The sequence below is a fragment of the Pagrus major genome, chromosome 24 (assembly GCF_040436345.1).
Source record: "Pagrus major chromosome 24, Pma_NU_1.0".
Classification (NCBI taxonomy): Eukaryota; Metazoa; Chordata; class Actinopteri; order Spariformes; family Sparidae; genus Pagrus; species Pagrus major.
Window position 1 is genome coordinate 16,851,903 of NC_133238.1, and position 25,646 is coordinate 16,877,548.

Below are 25,646 nucleotides of genomic sequence, written 5' to 3' on the forward strand. Positions count from 1 at the left end.
TGTAACAAGTCTCAAATCTGAGTGTTTTTTTAAGGGAGTCTGGTGACTTTCTGCACAGATGACAAACAAGTAGCTCATATTACAGTAGTTATTGTTTAATGTAGGCGGGTACAAACTGACACGTTTTACAAGGAAAGAAACAACTCAATGTTTTGCATTTTAAAGCCGAATTTTACAAGAAGGCACCAATGATTTAGAACTTGTCGCTGCTGTTTCACAAAGTTTGTTCAGTTTCTCGTAACTCAAAAACTCTTAAAATCAGACGATTTGTTAAGGGAGTCTGGTGATATTGTCTTCACATATAACCTTTGCCAAATTAACATGTAGGCCCGAATAGTTAGGAATGTGAGTAGACAGCGTTTCACAAAGTTTGTTAAATTTATCCCAGTGCGACAAGTCTCAAAATTGAGTGTTTTTTAAAGGGAGTCTGGTGACTCACAGCTGTTTCACAAAGTTTGTTAAGTTTCTCCTCACTCAACAACTCATAAAATCAGATGATTTGTTAAGGGAGTCTGGTGATATTGTGGTTACTAGTTCAATAGTTGAGAGCAAAATATCTCATCTCATTATCATGAAACTTGCTGTAAGTATCTTTGTGCTTAATTTCATTAACAAATAAAAAATAAAACTAGTCTGTAATTGTATAATACGTTGTTTGTTAAAGGTCGCTGTCTGTTAGGATAAGTCGGATGTTAAGGGCTTAATATTTAATATATTTATCAGTTTAGACTACACGTAGTAAACCTTTGACACAGATGAGTCAGTTCAGGTTAATTATTATAAAATACAACTTGTTGTTTGAAAGGCTGCAGAGATCAGTGACCAATAGAAAACAAAGAGTTACCAAACCCACAAAAAGATCAGCCAGGATATTGTGACAGGATGTTTCTGACACTCTTCAGGTCTGACTGACTGTAGGTTATGTTTGTTTTTGTCTAACAGATCACATAAGGTGAAAGTGGGCGGTTCTGGTTCTGCACAAGCAAACTGGATGGATCAAGCGTGATGGAGGCAGCAGTGTGGGACAGGAAATCAGCTGATAATGCTTCTAAAATAAAAGCACAACAAAATGACCTGATCACAAGTGATGTTACCCTCCTTATATTTCACAAATATATATTCCTTATAAATAAATTTAACATCTCCAGAAAACTTAAAACTCAAAAAAAACATTAAATTGTTTAGAAATTTCAAATTCTGGCAGACTTTTATTGTTTTGTTTCTTTTCTTGTTTTCTTTTTTGTTTATCTTTTCCTTTCCTTACAGTTCGATGTATTTACGTTATTTTTATTGTATTCGTGTGTTTATACTGTGAAGTTCTTGCAGAAAAAAAACTGTCTGGATCATATTTCTAGTATTTATTGTATAACATTTGGAAATGTTTATAAAAAGGGTAACAACACTGAACAAAGACAGTTAAAAATAAACACAGAAGCATGAAAATAATAATAATAATAATCAGATATAATAATAAGAAGAGCAACCATAAAAGCTAAACTAATAAATAAATCTGCTAAAATGCCTCCAGTGATGTCACTCAATGGCTAAGTTGCATTGTGGGTAATGTAGGCGTCAGGTTTTAAATAAAGAAGAAGAATGCACTGAATAAAAGAGGTGATATCTCTGGTTCCACTGTATTGATTTTAACGATTTGTTTTTAAACTGTCCATAATGAGTCCAACAGTGTTGTAGGCCTACATTACCCACAATGCAACTTAGCCACTGAGTGACATCACTGGAGGCAATTTATCAGATTGCATGCAGAGAAAAGGCTTTATATACTACTTTTTTTTAATTAAAGATGTGTTGTAGTCCTCTCAAAGACCCGTAAACAAACTTTAATGTGTAAAATTGGTGGAGTCACCCTTTAAATGAAACGTATTTCTTTTATTTTGAAAATATTGACAGGCGGAAGTGCCGCAGATTTGGACAAACTTGACGTTTTTCTTGAGGATTTGTTGTCCTACACTTGAAAGATGTCTTCAGGGCAGGAAGGAGACACTCTCTGCTTCTTTATCAACGGGAAAAAGGTGCGTTTAACCTTTAATTCACACAGTTTTAGCGAGTTTTAGCCGCTAGCTTGTAGTTTGTTGTTGCTAACTTCCGCCACAAACTGTCACGGTCACTGTTGTGTTGTCCAGCTGCAGAAAAAACGTCTCCACAAGTGATAAAAGTTCTTCTTTTTAACTCATGAAGGCTGTCAGGAGTTTGGAAAATTAAAAAAAGTCGATTAAATGCAACGAAAACTGTCTTAAAGTTGCGTCAAGGCAGTGACAGGTGTTACACCGAAATCTGTGACCCGTCAGATTCAGGCTCTTTTTGCTAATCACACCTAAAAATCACATTTTGCGATAACAGCTGGAAAAATACAGCATCTGTCCAACTTTTACACACATTATTAAAACTGTGTCATCGACACTGATTAATAGGACAAGCAAAAAAGTGATTTCAAAAAATTAGGCTCTGAAGGATCAATAATCACGTGAGGGGCCATTTTGTGTCACATATGAGCCAAAACAAAAAACATTTTATTTATTAAATTCAATCTTTTATATTAAAACTTCATCATGTATGATTTTTTTTCTTTATTGTAAGATATGCACTGATGCAGTGGTGGAATGTAACTAAGTACATATACTCAAGTACTGCGCTTAAGTACAAATTTGAGGTACTTGTACTTAATCGATGAAGGTTCTCGGTCATCCAAGGACACAGCTGCCGACACGTGTCCTTAACAGGCCCTGTGAGGACACTCCCACACAGGGTTAGGGTTATTTACTATACTTTATTTATTACATTCAGTCTTTTATATTAAGTTTGGTTTGGTTTTTGATATCACAAATATCACTTGTCCTGCCTTTTCTTCTCTCACTCTGTGATTATTAGTTATTAGTCGCTTTCTGTGGCTGAACAAACCTTGACAGATTTTATTTTCAGCTCAGGAAAGTTTCTCCTCCTGTTCAAACAGGTAACAGAGGACCATGCAGACCCTGAAACCACGCTGCTGTCCTTCCTCAGAGAGAAGCGTATCCTCCACATCAGCTTCAAATCCACCTTTACACGTGTGTTTTTGCATCGTTGATTGTATTTGAGCTCCACCTGCAGGTTTCAGCACTCAGTCGGGTGTTTCCTTGACTGCGGCTTCAGTGAGGTTAACCGGAACCAAGTATGGCTGCGGCGGCGGAGGCTGCGGTGCGTGCACTGTCATGGTGTCGCGCTACCAACCCGCCACCAAAACCATCATGTATCCTGCGAGACGAACCCCATGACCCCCGCTGCTCCTCTCTGATTGGCTGGGATGCAATCACATGAGTGTTTTTGAGTGTAGATTGGTAAAATTCCCAAATAACAAAACAGTGTGGCCATTTTATTAACGATAAATTGGATTTTAAGAGAACAAGAGGGAGTCTGAATGTGAGCCGGTTATCTGGCAAAGTGGTTTTTTTTCGACATCCACAGCTGAGGGTTGAGAGAATATCTCTGGTGGCTGACAGTTATTTTCCTTCCTGGTGCCAAAAACCAATGCAACAGCTGTGTCAGTGCTTCATTGTGCTGCAGCAGAGGAGGAGATAATCTCACAAACACACATCCAAATGAAAAACAAATGCTGGACAGAGACTACATGCTGGAAAGCAGCGTCTTTGATTCTGCTTTCCCCTTTTTCTCATGCACTTATGTAAAAGAAGCTGTTGTTTCGGTAGTAAATGTAGCTCGAGCTACACTTAAATCCAGGAAGTAGTAGCAGTTGTACCAAAAAGAAGCTGCAGTGGTTGTAATAAAAGTAAATTTATTTATTTATTTGCAGTAGTAAAAGTAAACTGTGAGTAGAGCTGCAACTATGAAAGGATTAAATGTCAGATATCAAATTAATCTACAACTGTTTCAATAATCGGTGAATCTGTTTGAATGATTTTCTTCTCAAAGGTGAATATTGTCTGGTTTCTTTCCTCCCCTGAGAGTAAAACAACTCATCGATTCATCAAGAACATAATCAACAGAATAATCGACGGTGGTAGAAGTAGCATCAGTAGCATTATTTGTAGTTTCTCCATATTTTCATACATAACTCTGTGAATTAAGGGTTAACTTGGTGGAACCGTGGTGAGACGAACTAAGACTGTTCTGGTGAGTTTTATTTTGTGTCTGTCGAGTCTGAATGAAGTGCGTTTACACAAGAAAGTATGTGAAAATAGGGTCCAGGTTTAAAAATACAGGAATCACCCTCTAAGTGTCAGATGCTTGAGCACCTTCACCACACCGTCAGACATTACTCAGCCAACGCCTGCCTCCTGCCGCTCTGCCAGCTCCACGGAGCCGCCGTCACCACGGTGGAGGGCGTCGGCAGCACCAAGACCAGGATCCACCCTGTACAGGTCAGTGTCACTCTCAACAATAAAAGAAGCACCGAAATTCAATGTGATCACTTTTTACGGCATTGAAGTTGATTTGATGTGTCACGTGACCCGGAAGCTACTGAATAAAAATGCTGAATTGTCATAAAAAATGTTCATAAAGAATAGAAAAAACATTAAACTCAAATAAAAAGATGTACGTCTCATGTCCCATACATGTTTTTTAATGCAAATGTACATCAAGCCAGAAAGAAACACGTGATTTTAAAGCCGTCTCATGAACCTGGACTGTGGACGCTGTGTTGGTTTGATTGTAGGAGCGGATAGCGAAGGCTCACGGCTCCCAGTGTGGCTTCTGCACTCCGGGAATGGTGATGTCCATGTACGCTCTGCTGAGGAACAAGCCTCAGCCCACCATGGAGGACATCACACAGGCTCTGGCTGGTTCGTTCGCTTGTTTCTGCTTTAAAATCTGCCACTTTAATATCTAAAGGCATGTTACGACGAGAAATAAAGATGCAGATGGTCCTTACACGTGATGTTTCAGGTAACCTGTGTCGATGCACTGGATATCGACCCATTGTTGACGGCTGCAGGACCTTCTGCCAGGTACAAAGCTCAGCTCTATAACCAACTACAGGTTACATCATTCAGCACTTTAACAACTATCAGATCAAGGACTGTAACTTAATTTGTTTGTTGGACTAATGAGCGTCACGCTACACCAGTTTGAGATCTGATAGCGGAGCAGAAACGGGGGGAAAGAACGGCAGAAAGGTTTTAATAGTGAAGGATCTCTTTTGATATAAATAGATGAAGCAGAAAATGATGTCACGAGTTGGGAAAATGTGATAAATGTAATTGTGAAATGTGGTGTGACACTCATATAACTCAAACCAGGAGGCCAACTGCTGCCAAGCCAATGGAGGTGGGGACTGTTGCCTCAACGTAAAGGACGAGCCTGATGAACAGGATCATGTGAGTTCAACTGATTATCTTGTTTTTAGTTACTCTTTGTGTTATTTATTGTCTTCTGTCGTTATCTAATCACTTCCTTGCTTGTGTCTCTATAACCTTTTCATTGCTGTTTATTTTTATTTTTATTGTTTTGATATCTTCTCCCCTTTTTCATTTCTCCGTCGCTGTCTTTTTAGTTTTGTCTTTTTTTTACCCTTTTCTTTTTTTTTTTCTCTTTCATTTCTTCCTCTTTCTCTCTCCTCAAAGGTCCAGTTTAACAATAACTGTGGGAGATATTGGGAATTGCTTAAAAAGGAAATTTACAATTGAATCTTTAAACCCGACCGGTCGAGGCAGACCCACGATTGAGTCCGGTTCTGCTGGAGGTTTCTTCCTGTCAAAGGCAGTTTTTTTCTCATGAGAGAAATATTGCGTCCCTGTAAATAAATTAATTTAGAAAGGGTCATGAGATATACAAATAAAGATTGATTTTTAATGAAAAGGTTAAAAATGTAATGACGTGTATTTCAGACATCACATGTTGCCCTCTACAATCAGATAAACAGGAATTATTTTTATAGTAAGAGAGATTAAAATAGGCTGAGAAGAAGTATCGGTTTTAATAAAGACAAGGAGACAAATTGGATATCTGACTTCCTGTTTATGATCCTGCCGTGGTGAATCCAGGAGAAGCCACAGCTGTTCGATAAGGAAGAGTTTCTGCCTCTGGACCCGACACAGGAGCTGATCTTCCCTCCTGAACTGATCGTAAGTCAGGCCGAGTTAACTTTATTCACGCTCTGCACACATTGTGTAAACTCACGTTAATCAAATGCAAAAATGGCCTTTTTGTCCACAGCTGATGGCAGAATCGTCGAACCCGAAGACACTCACTTTTTATGGGGAGAGGATGAGTTGGGTGTCCCCGACCTCCCTGGACGAGCTGGTCCAGCTGAAGACCAGTAACCCTAAAGCTCCTCTGGTGATGGGAAACACCAACGTAGGTGAGAAATCAGACCAAAGTGTTCACTACCGGAAAACAAGCAGGAGTCTCATCGCGTGGTCGCACATGTTCAGTGTGACCAAACACTTTTCCTTTGGTTACACCAGCTGATATTCAGCAGGTCTGAATGGCTTTAATAATACCCCGTGCACTATGATTTAAATAAAAAAAACATTTAACTGCATCTTTCTTCCTGTTAACAATCATTTACTGGCAAGAAGCAAGAAGGTTTGAAAGCCCTGAGATGCAAGTGAGAAAACCCTGGTGATGCATTTAAAATAAAGTGTCTGTTTGTGGAGAACAGGTGAGAAAAGTAAACGTGGCCTCTTGTGGCTGAAATGAGTATTACAACAACAAACAGTTGGATAAATGGTCCTGCCAAAACTTTCAACAACCTTTAGAAAAATAATGTTGAGCAAACTTTTATTTGTTTTCACAGATTAGAAAAAGAAAACTCTCACTTCTCTCAGGGCTTCTGTAACAAAGTGTTTTTATAAACCTTGTGTGGTATCGAGTAACGATTCATGAACTATAAACTATAAATTCTTGATGTATTGCTGTTGTGTTGAGACTCTGCTCTCTGTTTGGTGTTGAAGGTCCAGATATAAAGTTCAAAGGTGTCCTGCATCCTCTGATAATATCTCCAACCAGAGTTGTGGAGCTGTTTGACGTCACTCAGACGCCGCGGGGTGGGTAACCTTCCTCCGTAGTTTTCTGTTTTTCCTGATTTTTAAAAACAGTGTTTAAAAGTCCCGGAGGTTCATGAAACTACACCAAACTACAACACAACTCGCAGCTTCTCTGGCTTCCCTGCAGGTGTTTGGGTGGGAGCGGGCTGCAATCTGTCCGAGGTTCAGTCTCTTCTGGAGAAGCTGGTTCCTCAGTTTCCGGAGGAGAAGACCGAACTGTTCAGAGCGTTGATCCGACAGCTGAGGAACCTGGGAAGCCAGCAGATCCGTAACGTTGCTGTACGTAGACTTCAGCTTTCACTACTCGATTTTTTAACTTTCTTTCTGATTTCTTTCCGCTCTACTGTAACAGTCCATACATTTACAAGAATTTAGAAGAAATCCTGCAACTAAAAATCATGTGAATTCATACATTAGATTTATTTTGCATCTTTAGTCTCTTGGAGGAAACATCATGAGTGCGTACCCAAACTCAGACCTGAACCCCGTTTTGGCTGCCGGGAACTGCAAAGTGAGCGTCGTCTCCAACGGTGAGTCGAGAGTTTAGGATCTGCTGTAGATTCACGTCAGACATGTTTAAATCTAACGAGCAGTCGTCTCTGAATCCACCAGGAGGAAGACGAGAGGTTCCTCTGAATCAAGACTTCTTCGTGAGCTTTGGGAAAACCGTCCTGAAGCCGGAAGAAATCATTGTTTCTGTCTTCATTCCCTTCACCAGAGAGGTGCAGATACTCTTTGTGAATGTTCTCCACCTTCCAGTTTATTGTCATCAAGTTATTCACAAGGATAAAAAGTTGATGTAAACTTGAAATATATGCATTTTTAATAACACCAAGTGTAAGTGTGGAAGAGTATAAGTTACATTTGATTATTAGATGAATACAAAGCAGAGTCCAGTCATTGATCATTTATTATTTATCACTTCCTGTGTGGCTTGCCTTTGTTGACAACAGCCAGTGATGGATAATTCATGGTCTGTCCTGCAGGGGGAGTTCGTGGGAGCTTTCCGTCAGGCTCCGAGGAAGGAGAGCGCCTTCGCCACAGTGACGACCGGGATGAGAGTGTTCTTCTCCGAGGGGTCCAGAGTGGTTCAGGAAGTCAGTATTTACTACGGAGGAATGGGACCGACCACCGTTAGCGCCGCGAAAACCTGCGCAGCCATCATCTCGAGGCGAGAGACACTTGTCTGTTCAATATTTTCCTTTCTTTTCCTTTTTTCTTTGTTTTTTTTCCTTCCTTTCCTTTCTTCTGCTTCATCTCCTCTCGTGACCTTTTCTTTTCTGGTTTCTTAGTTTCCTCGCTTCCTTCCTGTCTTTCTCCTTCGTGTCCTCTGTTTCTTACCTCTCATGTCTGACCTTTCCGTCTTGATTATTCCTGTTTGTTTCCTTTTCTCTACACATCTCTTTTCTCAATCCTTCCTTTCTTCCTGTTCTCTTAAGCTCGGTAAATTCAAACTAGAAAAACATCTTGTGTTTCCTTCAGGCCCTGGGACGATGAGACCCTCGGCCGGGCCTACGACGTCCTCCTGGATGAGTTGGTCCTCCCTCCTTCAGCTCCTGGAGGAAAAGTGGAGTTTCGTCGCTCTTTGACTCTCGGCCTCCTCTTCAAATTCAACCTGGAGGTCCTGCAGAAGCTCAGAGAAATGGTAAGACAGGGAACTATTTCTATAACTATTTTGGCTGACATGCTCGAGGATTTTAAAGAGTTTCTGTTTGCAGAATGTGATCAAAGATGAGCTTCCTGAGAGGATCCGTCCTTTACCCAGAGACATCCAGCCCAGCCTGCAGGAGTTCCAGGTCTGAAATCATCCCTCATTCAAGGTTGTGTTTCTTTTCGTTGACCGACATTAAGAGTAAATAACCTGACTGCATCTTCTTCTTCATCAGCATGTGTCGAAGGACCAGAGCGCCCAGGACCCGGTGGGGCGTCCCATCATGCATCGCTCTGCCATCAGCCAGGCCACGGGCGAAGCCGTGTACTGTGACGACATCCCCAGGACAGACGGGGAGCTCTTCATGGCTCTGGTCACCAGCTCTCGAGCGCATGCTAAAATCACGTAAGGAGAAAGTGAACGATGTGTGACTCCCTCTCTGATCTGCACTTGTGTTTTTAAACGTGTCTCTCGTCCAACAGAAGTCTGGATGTGAGCGAGGCTCTGCGGCTCCCCGGCGTCGTCGATGTCATCACGGCTAAAGATATTCCCGGGAAGAAAGTCCGAACGATATTTGGTTATGACGAGGAGCTGCTCGCTGAGAGCCAGGTAGAGTGTGTGTGTGTGTGATACAGATCGTAACAGGTCTGAGTTAAAAAAATACTAAGAAATACTTTATAAAATATCAGTTTTTCGGGATGAATACTCACCACTGCTTTTGAGATTTATACTCCACTAGGAGTCGCCAAACCTTCACGGTGTGTCCGGGCGTTCTTGATTTTGAGGGGTGTAAGAAAGTTAAAAAAGAAAAATAACACAACAGGCCAATATCTCAGCATTTCATTAATTTCTGTAAGGAAATCTAAATGAAGCTTATTTTTAAAGTTTATATAAAAGCTCTTGCTGTTTATTCCAATTTAGATTTTAAGGCCCTGGTGAAAACTGCGTCCTTAAATCAAGCTGCTGTGATCATCTCTTTTTGAATATCTGTTGTCTGCAGGTGTCGTGCGTCGGTCAGATGATCTGTGCGGTGGTCGCTGACACGAGGGCGCACGCCAAACGAGGAGCGGCGGCTGTGAAGATCTGCTACGAAGACCTGCCCGACCCAGTTTTTACCGCAGAGGTGACAGGACGCAGTTTTTCTACGGATGCAGCACGACATCAGATCTTGTTTTGAGCTGCGTTTTGTTCACATTACCTTCTAATTTTACATCACAGCTCATTTTTGTGTTTGTTGTTTCTGTGTGTGACAGGAAGCCGTCGAGAAGTCGTCCTTCTTTGAGCCTCGGCGGGTGATCTGGAGAGGAAACGTGACTGAAGCCTTCAAGACTGTCGATCAGCTTCACGAAGGTAAATGTTTGCGTTCAGTTTCATCAGAAGGTTTGGCGGCTGGTTTTATCTCCCCGTGTCGTGTTTGTTTCCTCAGGACAGATTCGAATGGGCGGTCAGGAGCATTTCTACATGGAGACCCAGAGCATGCTGGTGGTTCCTGTCGGAGAGGAGACAGAGTTCAACGTTTACGTCTCCACTCAGTGGCCGACGTTAACTCAGGTACACACATATTTTGATTACCTTTATTTAAATGTTATTTTTAGACTGATGGTGAGGCTGAAGGAGAACTCAGATGTAAGGATTGTTTGTTTGCTGCGTCTTGTTTTCCCGACTGCAGGATGCGATTGCGGAGACGTTGGACATCCCGTCCAACAGAGTCACCTGCCACGTCAAAAGGATAGGCGGAGCTTTCGGCGGGAAGGTCACTAAAACCTCCATACTGGCCTGTATTACATCTGTGGCTGCGCTGAAGTAAGTCGCAAGAGAAACACTCAAAAACAAAAAAACAGGATGAGAGATTTCTTTTCAGAAAATAATTTTTCCTTTTTATTATAATTGTTTTACGTTTTCTGCTCAGGACCAGTCGTGCAGTGCGCTTCGTCCTGGAGCGAGGCGATGACATGCTGATCACAGGAGCTCGTCACCCCGTCCTGGGAAGATACAAAGTACAACAACACACTTGATCTTGAACTTGAATATTCCTGAATGAAATTATTGTTTGATTCCTCAAATTTACCGAAACATAAGAAAAACAAACAAAAACTCTTTCTGACTCCGGGGCAAAGTTCTCAAGACAAATCTTAAACCCACATGACATGTTTCAGCCACAAACATGTTAAAATAAGACATTTATATGACCTGATAATGATTTCTGTTTGTCTCAGGTGGGTTTCATGAAGGATGGAAGGATCGTGGCTGCAGACATTCAGTACTACACCAATGCTGGCAACTCTATCGATGAGTCGACTCTGGTTTGTAAAAGCAGCTTTACTTGTTACTCGGAAGGCGACATTGTGAAAAGACAAATAAATAAAAAGATGTAATCATTGATTTTCTTCTTCTTGCAGGTCGCAGAAAAGATTCTGCTCCACATGGACAACGCCTACAACATCCCCAACCTGCACGGCCGTGCTGCCGCCTGCAGGACCAACCTGCCCTCCAACACTGCCTTCAGGGGCTTCGGCGTGCCGCAGAGCATCATGATCGTGGAGAACATGATCAACGACGTGGCCGCGCTGCTGGGACGCCATGCAGACCAGGTCCACCTCATTAATATCAAAACAAAAGAAAAAGAATAGGCAGAACTCCGGGCTCAGTACAACTAAACCCTGATTCCTTCATCAGATTCGGGAGATCAACATGTACAAGGGGCCGTCAGTCACCCACTACAAGATGGAGTTCAGCCCAGAGAACATGCTGCGCTGCTGGGACGAATGTAAAGTCAAGTCCGACTACAGCGCCCGCCGCAAAGCTGTCGACCAGTTCAACCAGCAGAACCGCTGGAAGAAGAGGGGCATGTCCATCATCCCCATTAAATATGGGATCGCATTCGCAGAGAGCTTCTTAAATCAGGTCCGTGCGAGTCTTTGTCAGCAGGTTATAATGTTACATTATTCTTTTAACTGACTGTGTTCGTCTGTGTGTGTCAGGCTGGAGCTCTGGTTCACGTCTATAAGGACGGATCTGTTCTGGTCACTCATGGCGGGACGGAGATGGGTCAGGGCATCCACACTAAAATGCAACAGGTACTGTGACAAAGGCCTCTACAGCTCATCACAGGGCCTTTGATCTACGTTATCTGTGAATACAATCTGTATTATTACCCTCCGTCACACCTGCTGCATTCAAACATTCACACACTGCTTTTCTTTATTGGCTTTATTTTTAAAAGGTTATTGTGGTTGTTACAATATTTTCCTTTCTACACTGGCTTTCATTGGATTATAACACAATTTATAATAATAATATTATATTTTTATTATATTATTTAGTTCAGGGACTTTCCTTTTCTGTGGAGTCACAGGAGAGTCATATAAAATAATACATCTGTAAACAAGAAAATAAATGTGGATATATGAGAGAAATAAATCAAACAATCAGTTTGTTAGTTAGATGGATCGATACGAGAGAAATGATAAGTTAAAGACAAATAACAAAATATGAAAGAATAATTTTCACATTTGCTCATTTATTTCTGTATATAATTGTTTATTTATATATATTTTAAATCTATGTTTTGCATATAGATTACTCAATTTAATTAATTTTAATCCATCTGAGTCTTTTCCCTGTTGCTTTTGCATTCACACCTGAGCTTTTTCTTCTTTAAAGGATGAGTCAGGTGATATTCAGGTGATTTAAAGGACCAAAACCAACAGTGGATGTATCCATTAACATGTCACGATAACATAAATATATAAAATATTGCTCGTATTCAGCTCAGGGGTTTGTTTCCTGTCAGGTGGCGAGTCGGGAGCTTCATATCCCGCCCTCGAAGATCTACATCAGTGAAACCAGCACCAACACTGTTCCCAACACCTGCCCCTCCGCCGCCTCCTTCGGTACTGACGCCAACGGCATGGCGGTCAAGGTCGAGTCCCGTCTGTCAAACAGCTTCTGCTCCAGATGACAGTTCAATCTGAAAGACTTAATAATAATAATATATCATTTGAATCTGTCTTTTATTCAGGATGCCTGCACGACTCTGTACCAGCGACTGGAGCCAGTCAGGCAGAAGAACCCCAAAGGATCATGGGAGAGCTGGGTATGATGTTAATAAGAGAAGAAAACATGGATTCTCAGTGATCACCGAGACAAATGTATTTCTTTATTCTGTCTTCAGATCACAGCAGCGTACTTTGAGAAAATCAGCCTGTCAGCGACGGGGTTCTACAGGTACGACGGCTCAGTCAAGTCTGATCGAACGTGTTTATTGATGAAGTGACGGCAACAACTTCCTGTTTGTCCTCAGGGGTCCAGATCTCTACATGGACTGGGACAAGATGGAGGGGCAGCCTTACGCCTACTTCACATACGCAACGTGTTGCTGTGAGGTGGAGCTGGACTGTCTCACTGGAGACTACAGGGTCAGAACCGAACCGTTACAACTCTTTTATTTGAACTCTGAACCGACTCACTGAACCTTTTTTTGTTTGTTTGCTTCTCGTAGACGGTGAGGACGGACCTCGTGGTCGACATCGGTAGAAGTGTGAACCCCTCAGTGGACATCGGCCAGGTGAGTCCAGAGCAAGAATAAATTCTGGTTTTAATTAACGGCTTATTTAACAGATACCCAATCATTTAAAGGTTCAGATATGCAGCTGTTATATGTTAGGAAGGTTTCTTTCTTTCTTTCTTTCTTTCTCTCTTTCTTTTTTTAAGCAAACCCATACAATAAGTGGGTTCGATTTTTCTCCTTTCTCTTTCTTTTCTTCACTGTTGCCTCTCTTTCCTCCCTCTGTCAGATTGAAGGAGCGTTCATGCAGGGTTTGGGTCTCTACACTATGGAGGAGTTGAAGTTTTCCCCCTCCGGGCTCCTGTACACTCGAGGTCCGTCCCAGTATAAGATCCCTGCGGTGTGCGACGTGCCGCTTCGCTTCAACGTTTATCTGCTGCCCGACTCCCACAACCCTCACGCCATCTACTCCTCCAAGGTCAGAAGTCACAATGCCTCGATGATCTTTCTAAAACAGTTCACTGTTTTTTTTCTTACCTAACGAGTAACATCCCCGGCTCTGCAGGGTATCGGAGAACCCATCCTCTTCCTGGGCAGCTCCGTGTTCTTCGCTATCAAAGACGCCGTGGCTGCGGCTCGCTCAGACTCCGGTTTGGTCGGCCCGTTTCCTCTGGACAGCCCCGCGACGCCGGAGAGAGCCTGTCTGGCTTGTGCCTCCCCGTTCACCCAGAAGGTGATCTACTGACAAAATGTATTTTTTCAGCATGTAAAAGGAGAAACCTCTGGATGCAGCCTTAAAATAAACTGCTAATTCACCCAAATAATTGAATTTTTTGTATCTTTCCTTGTTTTTTCCGTGTTTTGTCTGAGAATAAACTCATAAAATAAGCCAAACTTGAAACAATATTATAAAATATCATGATTCCTGGCCAAACGTTCCCCACAAATGCATTGATTTCTCTTTCTCTTCATGTTTTATTTCCAGATTCCAGTGAGCAAACCAGGATCGTTCAAACCGTGGGCATTAAACATCTAACACCTAACCATGCTTGTTAGTTTTAAATGTAATCAAATCAAACTGACTGTGAAATCAATGTAACCGACGATGATTAAGCGAAGCAGCTAATTTTCTTATACTCCATAAAACCTAATACACTTGAATTTAGTTTAATTGCACATGTATTCTCATTTTTAACAGTGTACGATATGAAATGACTGCAGTATGACCACTAAAATAGCCGCTGATGTCGTACCAAAGCTTCCCCCAGTCCTCTCTCTCTCTGTGTGCTGCAGCGACAACCACAAATGTACCATGTATTTACTTTCTTTGTATACAAAGGTCTCATTTTACACTAAATACACAAGATTAAAAACTTTTACAAATATCTTTACTTAATGTTCTTGAAGTTATTTAAGTTGAAAGTGTCCACATGTCATTTTATCTTTTGATATTACAATAATATGTCTACAAAAACTCTCAGCAGCGAGTCTGACGGCAACACTGTCTAACAGACTTTTTAGTTCAGGCTCCTGTAACAACAGCTAAAATATCATTCTTAATTTAAAAAACGAAAGAAAGAAATATATTGCAAAAAAAAGCCAATTAATGGCAATGAACAGATTGATGAATGTGCCTCCCTTTTTCCCAATGACAATGAAGATCAGCTCGCTTGGTGAAGACAAGTCAGTGTGAAGCTGCAGCTTTGTGTCGGAGGAGGAAAATAATACACTGTTTACCTTGAAATTCAAAACAATCAATGGTTGTATATTAAAATTAGAAGCGGTAACAAATAGATTGACAAATAAATACAAATATTTAAAATGGCACACAAAAAAGATGCTCAAAATGAGTTGGAGATATTGGGACATTTAAGTGTTTCACTTGGTTGTTTATTCTGTGACGTATCTGAATTTTTATTTTGTGCTTTGGTCCCCAAAAATAATGTGAAACAATTAATTTGATAATTATTGATATATATCACACCCATATCTCAATACCCCTAACTAATTGTGAGTAGTGTACATAGAAATATAATTAATTTAATGTAATTGATGCATTTTTAACCCTATTTTTAAAAACAATTACATTAAATTGTCTTTATTACACTTTAAATAATGCTAAAATGTATCAAATCAACTGAGAAAAATATTAATATATTTACAATTTTTTAAATGTAAAAAAAATCAGTGTAAAAGAAGTGTAAACACACGATAATTAAATAAACAAAATAAAAACTTTAAGTGACTTTTTCCTTTTTTTTCCGTCTTTGTGGGGCGGAAATCCCCTTTAAATCGCGCATGCGCAGAGGGCGGAGCCTGCGGAAGTTCTGACGGGAAGGTCTTTTTGTTTGGGCCGCTCACACACTCGTCACTTGCTCAGATTCCCCTGGTTAACAACCGTTTTTTATCTGCATTAATTTCGGTGAGTACCTGTATTTCTACCTTTCTTACCTGCGCCGTCACGCGCCTCACCTGGCCCACAAAGACGCCATTGTTCCGGGTCGGTGTGTGTAAAAAAAAAAAAGAAGCGTTTATTTAATCGGGAACGTCGCCATCACGGGCGAGTTTTTGGTTTTTTCTCTCCGGCTAGGCTAAGCTAACTTAGCTTTAGCCTCGTTGTAAGCTAGCTCGCTCGCACACTGGACGATTGCCTCGACGTGAATTCAAAGTGTGTAGTGACACTTCGACGGGAAGTTGTGTTCAAGGGCAGATGAACACATTATGGTGGATTGTGGTGGTTAAGTTGTGTATTTTGGGTTAAATTTAAAAGTGGAGAGCCGGTTAGCAGGCCCCGGCTAGTTAGCTCTGGCTCAGCGCATGGTGAGGGCCGAAGTTAGCCAGTGCTAACCTACAATTAGCCAGCTGTAGCTGTGGGAAATCTCAGTACTCTCAAGCTTATTTTTATCTTTCACTCCTCAACAATTCACTTTAATATTTTTTTCACAAGTGTCGCACTTTTTAATGAAGGTCAAAACTCTTTAATTTTCCTGATTAATTACAGGATCCAGATCCAGTGTAACACCTCGTATTGTCTTTTGTCTGTGTTGTCTACCTTTTGCTATTGTGTAGTTATTTATAAAAACACTTGTTACTTGTAATCCTGTAACTTGGAAATGATAAATATGAGTTTGAAACTCATTTGATTCTTGTAACAGTAATGTTTATGCCAAATGTACATGAATCTGACTCTGTATTGTTGTATTTATATGTAGTTTTTAAAATATTTAAGTTGGCAGTTCATTAAAATAAATACAATTGGCACAAAAGCTCAGTCATTTTCTCAAATAATTGGACAGAAGTTTTTAGAAAAGGTGACCGACATACACAAATGCTGCTGCTTTTTCATCTAAATCACCATTTTAATCCTTTTTCTAAAGCTAAAGATGCACATTTAGCCACAGGAGTTCAACTCTATTGTCAAACTGGAGTTATGTAAGAATAATTTACAGCCAAGCACTCATGACAGAGACATGGCACTCGCCCGAGTTACACCCAAACCTAACAATACCAACATAATTAAAGGGAACGCTGTGTGGTTCTCACTCTTGTGTCGACACGCCGTCTGAGCAAACATTAACCGTCTGTGTTTTTATCCATTTCAGGGTGTCTTTTATGAATAATCAAAAGCAGCAAAAGCCAACGCTAACAGGCCAGCGTTTCAAAACGAGGAAAAGAGGTTTGTGTTCATCTTTTGCTGCTTTGCATGCGTTCTGCTTTGCGTATCCGACTATGTCCTAATTCGTGACATGTGTGCTCTTTTTCTTTTTTTCCCCCCTTCCAACAGATGAAAAGGAGAGATTTGACCCTACTCAGTTTCAAGAAAGTATCGTACAAGGCTTGAATCAAACTGGCACTGATTTGGAAGCGGTCGCGAAGTTCCTTGATGCCTCTGGCGCCAAGCTTGACTACCGCCGGTATGCAGAGACACTCTTTGACATCCTGGTGGCCGGCGGCATGCTGGGTGAGTTGTGTTAAAAACACACATTTCATGTTTGACGTTCACTCTTTTCTCTGGAGTTTGTAAATCCTGAAAATATTTGAAAATAACCTGGAAAAGCAGATCAAAGTCTAGAGTACAGGCATGGTAAGTTTGGTAGAATGATTGTTTAAAGAGCAGGAGAGTATTTTTGTTGATTTAAAAACACATCAAGTTTGAATTGTTATGCATTATTTTCATTTGAGGTTTAGCTGCTAATAGTATCTATTGTTCTTATATGTTGGATCACTTTTGAGCTCCTAATCCGATTATATGCCTTAAAAATCATGTAATGTGAAGTCTTTTAGCTGATATTAAACAGCTGTACCTTACTTAGGAAAGGTCAGATGGGGACAAATTCATATTGAACATCCAAATAAATGTTTTGAAATGAAAAAACTAAACTTCTTGCGGTTCTGACTGAGACCACAGTAGACACACCAAGTCATTTCTCTAAATGTGATGTGCACAGGAAGTAGACAATCCATGTTATTAACGCAGGCAGTCCCTTTTTTGACTTGTATTGTTTTTATTTCCTGTCCTGCAGCCCCAGGAGGGACTCTGTCTGACGACATGACCCGCACCGAGTTCTGCCTCTTCACGGCACAAGAAGACCTTGAGACGATGCAAGCATATGCTCAGGTATAACACACTCCCAGCTACTGCTTTTACCAATTTACAAGCACTTACGAAATATCAGCAGCCGTTGATCCATTCAATAATATTTTAATGCAGATGTTGGAGGGAAACGGACAAGAAACCTTTTTACAAAGTGCTTCTTTTCTCCACCGTAACAGGTTTTTAACAAGCTGATCAGGCGTTACAAGTACCTGGAGAAGGGTTTCGAAGAGGAGATCAAGAAGGTGAGCGTTCAAAAATAATGTTGCCAGAACATTTCTGTTCAGACTGGGCCACAACTTGTTGTGCTGTTTGGAAATGTCTCTCAGATGGGCGTGTGTGTCATTTTAATGTGCAGTTTGTTCCTGACTTGGCAGTTTGACAGTAATTCAAGTTAGACAGTCATTTCACAGATATTGATTCAGAGTGCGGCTCCTCATTTTATAGTGGAAACCTGTAAAATTAAAGGTGAGACGGGACAGGTTGGCAAAAAATGGAGCTGTGACACCTGACAAATGCCAGAAAGTGTTAAAAATCAGGTTGATATTGAAACGGCTTGTTTGAAATAATCCGTTCAGTCATAGACTAAAATAAGAGTGAATATTTGCTTTTAGTTAAATTATATAAAACATTAATCCTCTTGTGTCAGTTTTACTAAGCACCTTAGATTTAGTAGGAAAACTGATATTGAATCAACAGTTCTCATGTTGTTGTGGCAGGTTTTGTCTTTATCAGCAGTTGAAGTGTTAATAAAAGTCTTCTCGTAATGTGGGAAAGCAATAACACGGTGTATAAAGCTGATCGTTTGCCAGCTACATGACAATAAAGAAGCCACACCTGCAGGACTTTACACAGTTTGACTTTGATTGTAAACTAACCAGTGTAACTTGTACGCACAACAAAACAGTTTGTTTTTCTCCGTCTTGTCTGTAGTTGCTGCTGTTTCTAAAGGGATTCACTGAGTCTGAGCGCAACAAACTGGCCATGCTGACTGGCATCCTGCTGGCCAACGGCAACATATCAGCCTCTATCCTGAACAGCCTCTACAACGAGAACCTTGTCAAGGAGGGTGAGGAGGAAAACTTAGCGAGAACGGCTTTAGGTCCTCCCAAAACGGACAGATTAAAGAGGATGCCAAGTTTACTTAGACATGTGACACATGAAACACGAAACTGTTTTTTCTTAAATTTTACTCCCTCCTTAATTCAGTTGTGGTTGTTTATAGATCATTAATGTCTAATTTAAAGCTACTACAAAAAACTTTGCTTTTTTGTTGATTGTAGCAGCCTCTGTGGACAAAAGATGATAATGGTGAAGAGATTGTTTTAGTGTCAGTTCATCCTCAGCACTCCACTCCTTTTTATGACGTATCCAACGAACAGACCTTAAGAATAACTATACAGAAATAGCCAATCTTCTCATTAATGGTCTCATTTCCTTATGTAGGTCATGTAGAGGCATCAGTATGAAGTTGAGACTGTCTCATAAACCAGTTAAAAGTTCCTTGTAGTAGGTTTGTTTAATGTGATGAAGGGAAATAATAATTTTCGGTGTATATTTGTTTATAAATTAGTAATTTACCACAGACGCAAGTTGCAGAAAAAGCTTGAATTTACTATGAACACGTCTAAAATCCAACCATCAACAACAGAAACTGAATTTGTCTCGTCATTTCTGTTCAGGAGTATCTGCAGCCTTCGCTGTCAAGCTGTTCAAGTCATGGATCAATGAGAAGGACATCAACTCAGTTGCTGGCAGTCTCCGCAAAGTTGGCATGGACAACCGCCTGATGGTAAAAGAACCGTCATGATCTAAGATGTCTGCAGAAATCATCAGATATCGGTGTACGTATTAACTGTTAATGTCTCGGTCCAACAGGAACTCTTTCCTGCCAACAAACGGAGCTGTGAGCATTTTTCTAAGTACTTCACCGACGCCGGGCTGAAGGAGCTGTCCGACTTCGCGCGCAACCAGCAATCCATCGGCGCCCGCAAAGAGCTGCAGAAGGAGCTCCAGGAGCAGATGTCCCGCGGGGACCCTCAGAAGGAGGTGAGGCTGCTGACAATAAGAAGTTAAATGTAAATAAATTCCCATCTGTATTTACAGCCTGGCTTTCGGAGCAATTTGTCCACATAAGATGCAAATACACCTGCAGGAGCGTGACAACAGAGCAAAGGGTGTTCACATTTAGTTGAATCTGATAACAGCATTCTGTGAGCTGTCACTATCTTGTTTGATGTCTATCAGTCGGTGCAGGTGAAGGTCTGACTGTCACCATTGTTCCTCTTTCGTAACAGACTTTTTTGTGTTGGCAAACGTCCTCACTCTTGACACTTTCCCTCTTTGCCACGTTGCATCATCATTTTGTCTGTCGCACCAGACGATTTCTACTGAACGCGACAATGACAAAAGCGGCTACACAATGACTCATGAAGTTGAACACACAGTAAGGGTTTGTCTGTGGTAATGGCGGCGTGACAGTAACCATTTTAAAACAACCTACATTCCAGATTGTGACTGTGAATGCAACGTTTAGTGTCTGAGAATAAACTCTAACCCAGCTGTTTTCTCCCTGTCGGTGCAGATTATCGCCTTCACCAAAGAGGAGATGAAAAAGGCCAACCTCTCTGAGCAGGCCATGATCAGCATCATCTGGTCCAGCTTGATGGGCTGCGTGGAGTGGAACAAGAAGGAAGAGCTGGTGACCGAACAAGCCATCAAACACTTGAAGGTAAGCAGCACTGGGAAGCTGTTCAAAAGTGTTTGTTCTCAAGGATTAGGCAAGAACTTGTGAAGTTTGCCTCGGTGGCTGCAGGTCCTGACACGTCAGAAAATGTTTGGATTTTAAGGCCTCAAATGTTTTTCAGTGCTTTCTTCAGCCATGCAGTGTTCAATATTCTGTTGGGAGTGAGTGCAGTCAAGTTTTTCTTTTTTAATTCGGTAGAAAGACAAAATTCTGCAACAGAAAAAAACGCTGAAATAGTCGGGATGTTTGACCGAGTGGGATTAGTCTTTCATGTGGGGAAAAAAATTGCAAATTAGAAAAGCAGAAGCTCTGGTTTTATTCAGGTACAGGCTAGGTGGCTTAATTTATATCGCACATTTCAAACATAGAGGCAGTTCAAAGGAAAACATTAAGACAACGTTAAGCAAAAAAAGAACAGAGAACTTGAAATGTTAAGTTTGATGAAATAAAATACCAGTGTAAAAGGCCTGAAATGCAGTTACAGAGCTGAAATAAAGTAAATTAAAGGCCGGTTCATCTTGTTCGGTTCTTCCACCAAAATCTAAAGGTTCCTTCTGGGTTATTTATTTTTTGCAATTGCATTTATAGACACAATTTAGATTTGATGATAAAGACTTTGAGTTTAGGTTCTTTAAACAAGCTTGAATTTAACTCCTTAAAGGGGTTAAAGGTGATTTGTCATATACAACACAGGGCTGCATCACAAAATGAAAGTTTGTAAACTCCATGCTACATGAATAGATCTAATGCATAGTTATTATATAGTTATAGAGCTGGATGAGCCCTGGTGTAAATAATTAGTATAGAAATTGAGCAATCGGACTAATGTGCTGAGTCCTCTTGTCTCGTCCCCTGTAGCTGTTCTTAGAAGCACCGACCTGTTGGAGCCTGAGTAGTGCTCAACATGTTCGTTGAATTTAGGAGGAACCATTACATCACTTGTTTCATTCAGGCCTGTTTCACTCTGTCGAAGCGGAGTACAGCACTCCGCTCGTGTGAAGTTGAGAAAAACAATTTGTACTGTTAATGTGATCATGGGGGGTGTGAAACCAGACAGACGGGAACAAGAACAACAACGTTCTCAATTAGAAATGTGAAGAGGAACTTAACCAGCTGTCTCTGCTTAAAAAATATGATTGTCCTTCTATAAATCAAGGTTATTATAGTTAAATACAATTCAATTAAAAACTAAAAGGTGTTAACTGACCACATGTTTGATTTTACAAGGTTTTGATTTCAAATTTGATTCAATTTCGTATTCAAATACCAATTTTACTTGGATTTTGAAGAAATTCTGGTGGAAATAATACTGTAAACTGTACAAAGAACTCTGACCTTTTTTGTGTTTGAAACAATCTTTGGGCCTTTTGCGTATAGATTTCAGATATTACAAGGTGCCTTCAAGTGCACTTTTATATCTACCCGCACTTGGCAGAAATGATACAACATAAAGTCTTAATAACTCAGTAATAACTGTAGAACATGTTAACGCAGTACATTTTAATAATTTATGTGCAATGTCCCGTTTTCTGAACACTAACACAAAGATAAAGGACAGTATCGTCAGTCTAAAGCTTTACAAAAATTTGCAGTGTAGTAACTAAAACAAATTTAATGCAACAAATTCTCAGATTTTATGTAAGATGTCCCTTTTTCTAAAGGCGAAGACAATGATTCATAACGGTAACCTCAGCAAAGAGGTTTACAATGCCGCATAAAGCCTTGTCCCCTGTGTTAATGTTGTTAACACGGGGGTTAATTTAATGTTGTTAATTTTGGACTCAGACACACATCCACAGGAAAGGGCATACATTAAAGATCGATCTTGGGAAACTAATAAAAACAAAAGTGAAACGAGCAAACCAACTCTGAAAATTAACAAAAACTAGATTGAATTTAAAACGAAATAGGAACTAGAAAACAATAATAACATACCTTCATGTTTTCTCTGGTTTCTGCAGCAATACAGCCTTCTGCTGAAAGCCTTCACCTCCCAGGGTCTGTCCGAGCTCAGCCTGCTGCTGAAGATCCAGGAGTACTGCTACGACAACATCCACTTCATGAACTCCTTTCAGAAGATCGCGGTGCTCCTCTACAAAGGTCGGTGTCTCGTCCTGCAGAGGAACATTCAGCTGCCCAATAATTAAATACGTAAACCATCCACTGACAGTTTGTCTCGTTTTGTTTTAGGTTTATGAAAATCCGTTCACTTTTAACGCTGACAAGTATGAGGTCATTTTTCAACATTTCTTGACCTTAAAATGTTGTACCTCCTAATGCTTGGTGTCATTTTTAACTAAACTCTTGCAAGTCTGCTTCTGATTGGTGCACAGACTTCTCTAAAAAACCCTTTGATAAGACATAAACTTTTTGTTTTTAAGAAAAGTAAACATAAGAAGCAGTACTTCCCACCAAGCATCAGTTAACAGTTTTTCTTTTAAGTGATCCTTTTTAAAAAGGCACATTTCAGGCACTTTCAGTTGTAATATTTGTCGTCCTGACGCTCTCCTTTTCCTCCTCACAGCGGATGTATTAAGCGAAGAGGCCATACTGAAGTGGTACTCTGATGCCCACCTCTCCAAGGGGAGAAGCGTTTTCCTCGAGCAGATGAAGAAATTTGTCGAGTGGCTGAAAAACGCAGAGGAAGGTAAAAGAAAAACACACACCGCTTCACCCTGAGGCCAAAAACCTCTCAGATATTTGACTTGTTGTATCAGAAGATGTGCGATCATGACAAAATTTAGCCTTTATTGGGGTCAGACTTTTGTTACATAAAGAAAAAAATGGCTGCTGTAGACTTTTTATGTATTAGGACAGTTATTGTAAATATAAGCTCGCAAATGTCTTCAAAATAGTGAAAAAACCTACACATATTTCAAAAATTTGGCTCCATGACTTGATCACAATTGTTGCCGTGTAGTTTTCTTTATAGTTGATGAATTATTTAAAACATTATGATTGTTGTGCATGTAACTTCCACGTTCAATATGTCAAAACACAGAAATGTGCCTTGAATTTGAAGGTTTTCTAAAAGATTGTTTTGGCGAAAGCGTGAAACAGCAGGGTGTCTCTGTAGAAATCATGACACGGTGAGGTTAGGAACCATCTTCTCTCAGTATCGCCACGCAGAAGGACGCCTGCATTTACTCATGGAAGGCGCCAGCTAACTAGGTGATCACTTAGCCTGAAATAGATTTTAAAACGCTGTTTCTTCTCTCTGCAGAGTCTGAATCGGACGAAGAGGAGACGGACTAAAACCTCCACCGCCAGATGAGCTTTTTTTTCCTTTTTTATTTTTTTTTCCTAAGTAGCAGCAGGAGCAGTAAAGTCTTTTTTTCTCCCCTTTTCTCTCTTCTACCTCCTGTTACTTCTTCTTTATCTCGAGACACGCTCTCTTCCACCACTCCAACACATTTGAACGTTTATTTTAACAAAATGAAAAGGGCTCAGTCCTTACTCGTAACATGTTTTGATGTCGCGGCTCGACGTGGAAAACGATGAATACTCCCCTCTTTATTTTTTTTGGTACTATCATTGTTGTAACGCCTTCTGTAATTTGGATACAAAACATTCCATGGGATCTCGATGGCCGCTGCTTTGAATGAATCTGAACCAGGATTTCGCATTTTTGCCATGCGACTACGAGGCCGACGAATATTAATGCGATTTTGCCAAAGTTTTTTTTTTTTTTTTTTTTTTTAAATCTCCCCTTTAAGTTTTTATTTGGCCCGGCTCATGTTTTGGCTCCTGTTGGGTCTTAAACTTCGCCTTCTTTCTTGACTTTTGGGTAAACCTGTACGGCGTGTCGAGGTCGCTCCGTCAGTCCGTCAGAGGACACGCCCCCCTGTAAGATGCCTCGCCAGCTAACTGATTATTATTGGTTTCTACTTTCTTTAATCTGATATAAACCGATTGACTTTTTTATGAAATAAAGATTATTGAAATGCTTTCACTGTGTTTTTTTGTTTGTGTGGAGCTAAATACTGTAACTGCACTCATGTGACGCGATACCTGCAATTTCTTAAACACTTTTTATGTCAGAATGAAGCGTGAAAACATTTAATACCTGAAGTCGAACCTTACAGCTTAAACAGAACTAAACGTTTAGCTTTTTATAAGCTTATCGTAAAGAATTTGTAAATGATAATCCAAGTGTGGCAGCAGAGACAGACTGAAGTTTAAATAATTTTTACGTTTCATACTTTGTCATTAAGTTAATGGAAATTAAAAATTTTCTGGCACATGATACAAATCCTCTGCTCCAGACTCGAAATGAACTTTACGACAAAACATACCATAATATACGCCTTTTAAAATGACATTATTTTCACAAATCTGCTGTAAAAAACTTTTTTTGTGCTTATTTCTGTGCTACATGAAGCTAAAAACAAGATATAAACAGTTTTCTATCACCCAGGAATGAAATAATCTTCATATATGATGTCAGTGTTTATAATTTAGGGGGAATGAGACTAAAAAAACGTTTCTTACGAACAGTTGACCCAAAAATGAAACTTCAGTAATTATCTGCTCAATGTCTTGGTGTTCCAAAATCTACCTGACTTTTCATCAGCACCTGGAGTAGATGCCAACTAAATATTCCTTTTTGGGTGACCTGTTCCTTTTAAGATGTATGATTCAAAATGATTCATAATTTTGCACTAAATAGAAATATGAAGTCCAAAAGTCAGCAGTGCTCTCTGTCCTTGCAAATCTTTGGCATTACCATCCTTTTTTTTGCTGTAAAAAGCCTTGTTATGAATTTTACTACGATTTAAATGAATTTCAGCAGAATTCAACATACTATCTGGCCTTTCGGCAGCTTTTTCAATACTTTTAAAAGTCTCATATGTGAACTTTTAGATCATTACTCTCATCTGCGTTAGAGTTAAAACAGTATATCGACTTCAGTAGCTTCTTCCAGAGCCCTTGCTGCACTGTTAGAAGTTATTTTTGTTTTGTTTGAGTAAAGATTGGATTTGTCTTAGACGTATGTTACAAATATATTTGCAGACAATAAACAAAGAAAAAACAGATTGATATTCTCATTTTTATTGTACAAAAATACATTTTTCTTCAAGCAGCTTCTCAGTATTTGCGATGTGCAAAGGACACAGTTGTCAGGTATTCAAGTACATTTTTACACA

At 40.2% G+C, this 25,646-nt stretch overlaps 2 protein-coding genes across 3 annotated transcripts; both read left to right on the top strand.

Moving 5' to 3' along the window:
- The first annotated feature begins 1,935 nt into the window (after positions 1-1,935).
- aox6 (aldehyde oxidase 6) lies at positions 1,936-14,550 on the top strand. Of its 2 annotated transcripts, none has more exons than XM_073462183.1 (35): positions 1,936-2,030; positions 2,969-3,026; positions 3,148-3,244; positions 4,265-4,373; positions 4,670-4,796; positions 4,900-4,961; positions 5,253-5,330; positions 5,997-6,077; positions 6,169-6,313; positions 6,909-7,001; positions 7,129-7,280; positions 7,438-7,531; positions 7,614-7,723; positions 7,988-8,172; positions 8,484-8,646; positions 8,720-8,797; positions 8,888-9,057; positions 9,135-9,261; positions 9,653-9,775; positions 9,906-10,002; positions 10,079-10,203; positions 10,322-10,455; positions 10,562-10,649; positions 10,869-10,955; positions 11,052-11,243; positions 11,329-11,556; positions 11,634-11,729; positions 12,446-12,574; positions 12,674-12,748; positions 12,827-12,879; positions 12,956-13,070; positions 13,154-13,219; positions 13,449-13,637; positions 13,725-13,892; positions 14,145-14,550. In XM_073462183.1, the coding sequence occupies exons 1-35, from the start codon at positions 1,977-1,979 to the stop codon at positions 14,193-14,195; spliced, it is 3,999 nt and encodes a 1,332-aa protein (XP_073318284.1). In that variant the 5' UTR covers positions 1,936-1,976; the 3' UTR covers positions 14,196-14,550. The 2 variants fall into 2 exon arrangements, with proteins under 2 accessions (XP_073318284.1, XP_073318285.1); XM_073462184.1 differs by having other exon boundaries at positions 6,015-6,077.
- A 936-nt stretch (positions 14,551-15,486) lies between these two features.
- On the top strand, positions 15,487-24,448 carry LOC140991996 (eIF5-mimic protein 2-A-like). The gene is made up of 12 exons (XM_073462185.1): positions 15,487-15,581; positions 16,762-16,835; positions 16,944-17,120; positions 17,683-17,777; positions 17,933-17,998; positions 18,687-18,822; positions 19,436-19,545; positions 19,632-19,802; positions 20,338-20,484; positions 22,461-22,599; positions 23,024-23,146; positions 23,723-24,448. Exons 2-12 carry the CDS (start codon positions 16,772-16,774, stop codon positions 23,752-23,754), a joined length of 1,260 nt encoding a protein of 419 aa, XP_073318286.1. The 5' UTR covers positions 15,487-15,581; positions 16,762-16,771; the 3' UTR covers positions 23,755-24,448.
- The last annotated feature ends 1,198 nt before the right edge of the window (positions 24,449-25,646 follow it).

Bases quoted from the DNA above. Each gene is read 5' to 3' on its own strand.
- aox6 (XM_073462183.1), top strand. From the start codon at position 1,977: ATGTCTTCAGGGCAGGAAGGAGACACTCTCTGCTTCTTTATCAACGGG. The intron at 8,798-8,887 runs GTCTGAAATCAT...CTTCTTCATCAG, and splicing joins CCAGCCTGCAGGAGTTCCAG to CATGTGTCGAAGGACCAGAG. The intron at 11,557-11,633 runs GTCCGTGCGAGT...TGTGTGTGTCAG, and splicing joins CAGAGAGCTTCTTAAATCAG to GCTGGAGCTCTGGTTCACGT.
- LOC140991996 (XM_073462185.1), top strand. From the start codon at position 16,772: ATGAATAATCAAAAGCAGCAAAAGCCAACGCTAACAGGCCAGCGTTTC. The intron at 19,803-20,337 runs GTGAGGCTGCTG...CTGTCGGTGCAG, and splicing joins GCGGGGACCCTCAGAAGGAG to ATTATCGCCTTCACCAAAGA. The intron at 20,485-22,460 runs GTAAGCAGCACT...TGGTTTCTGCAG, and splicing joins AAGCCATCAAACACTTGAAG to CAATACAGCCTTCTGCTGAA.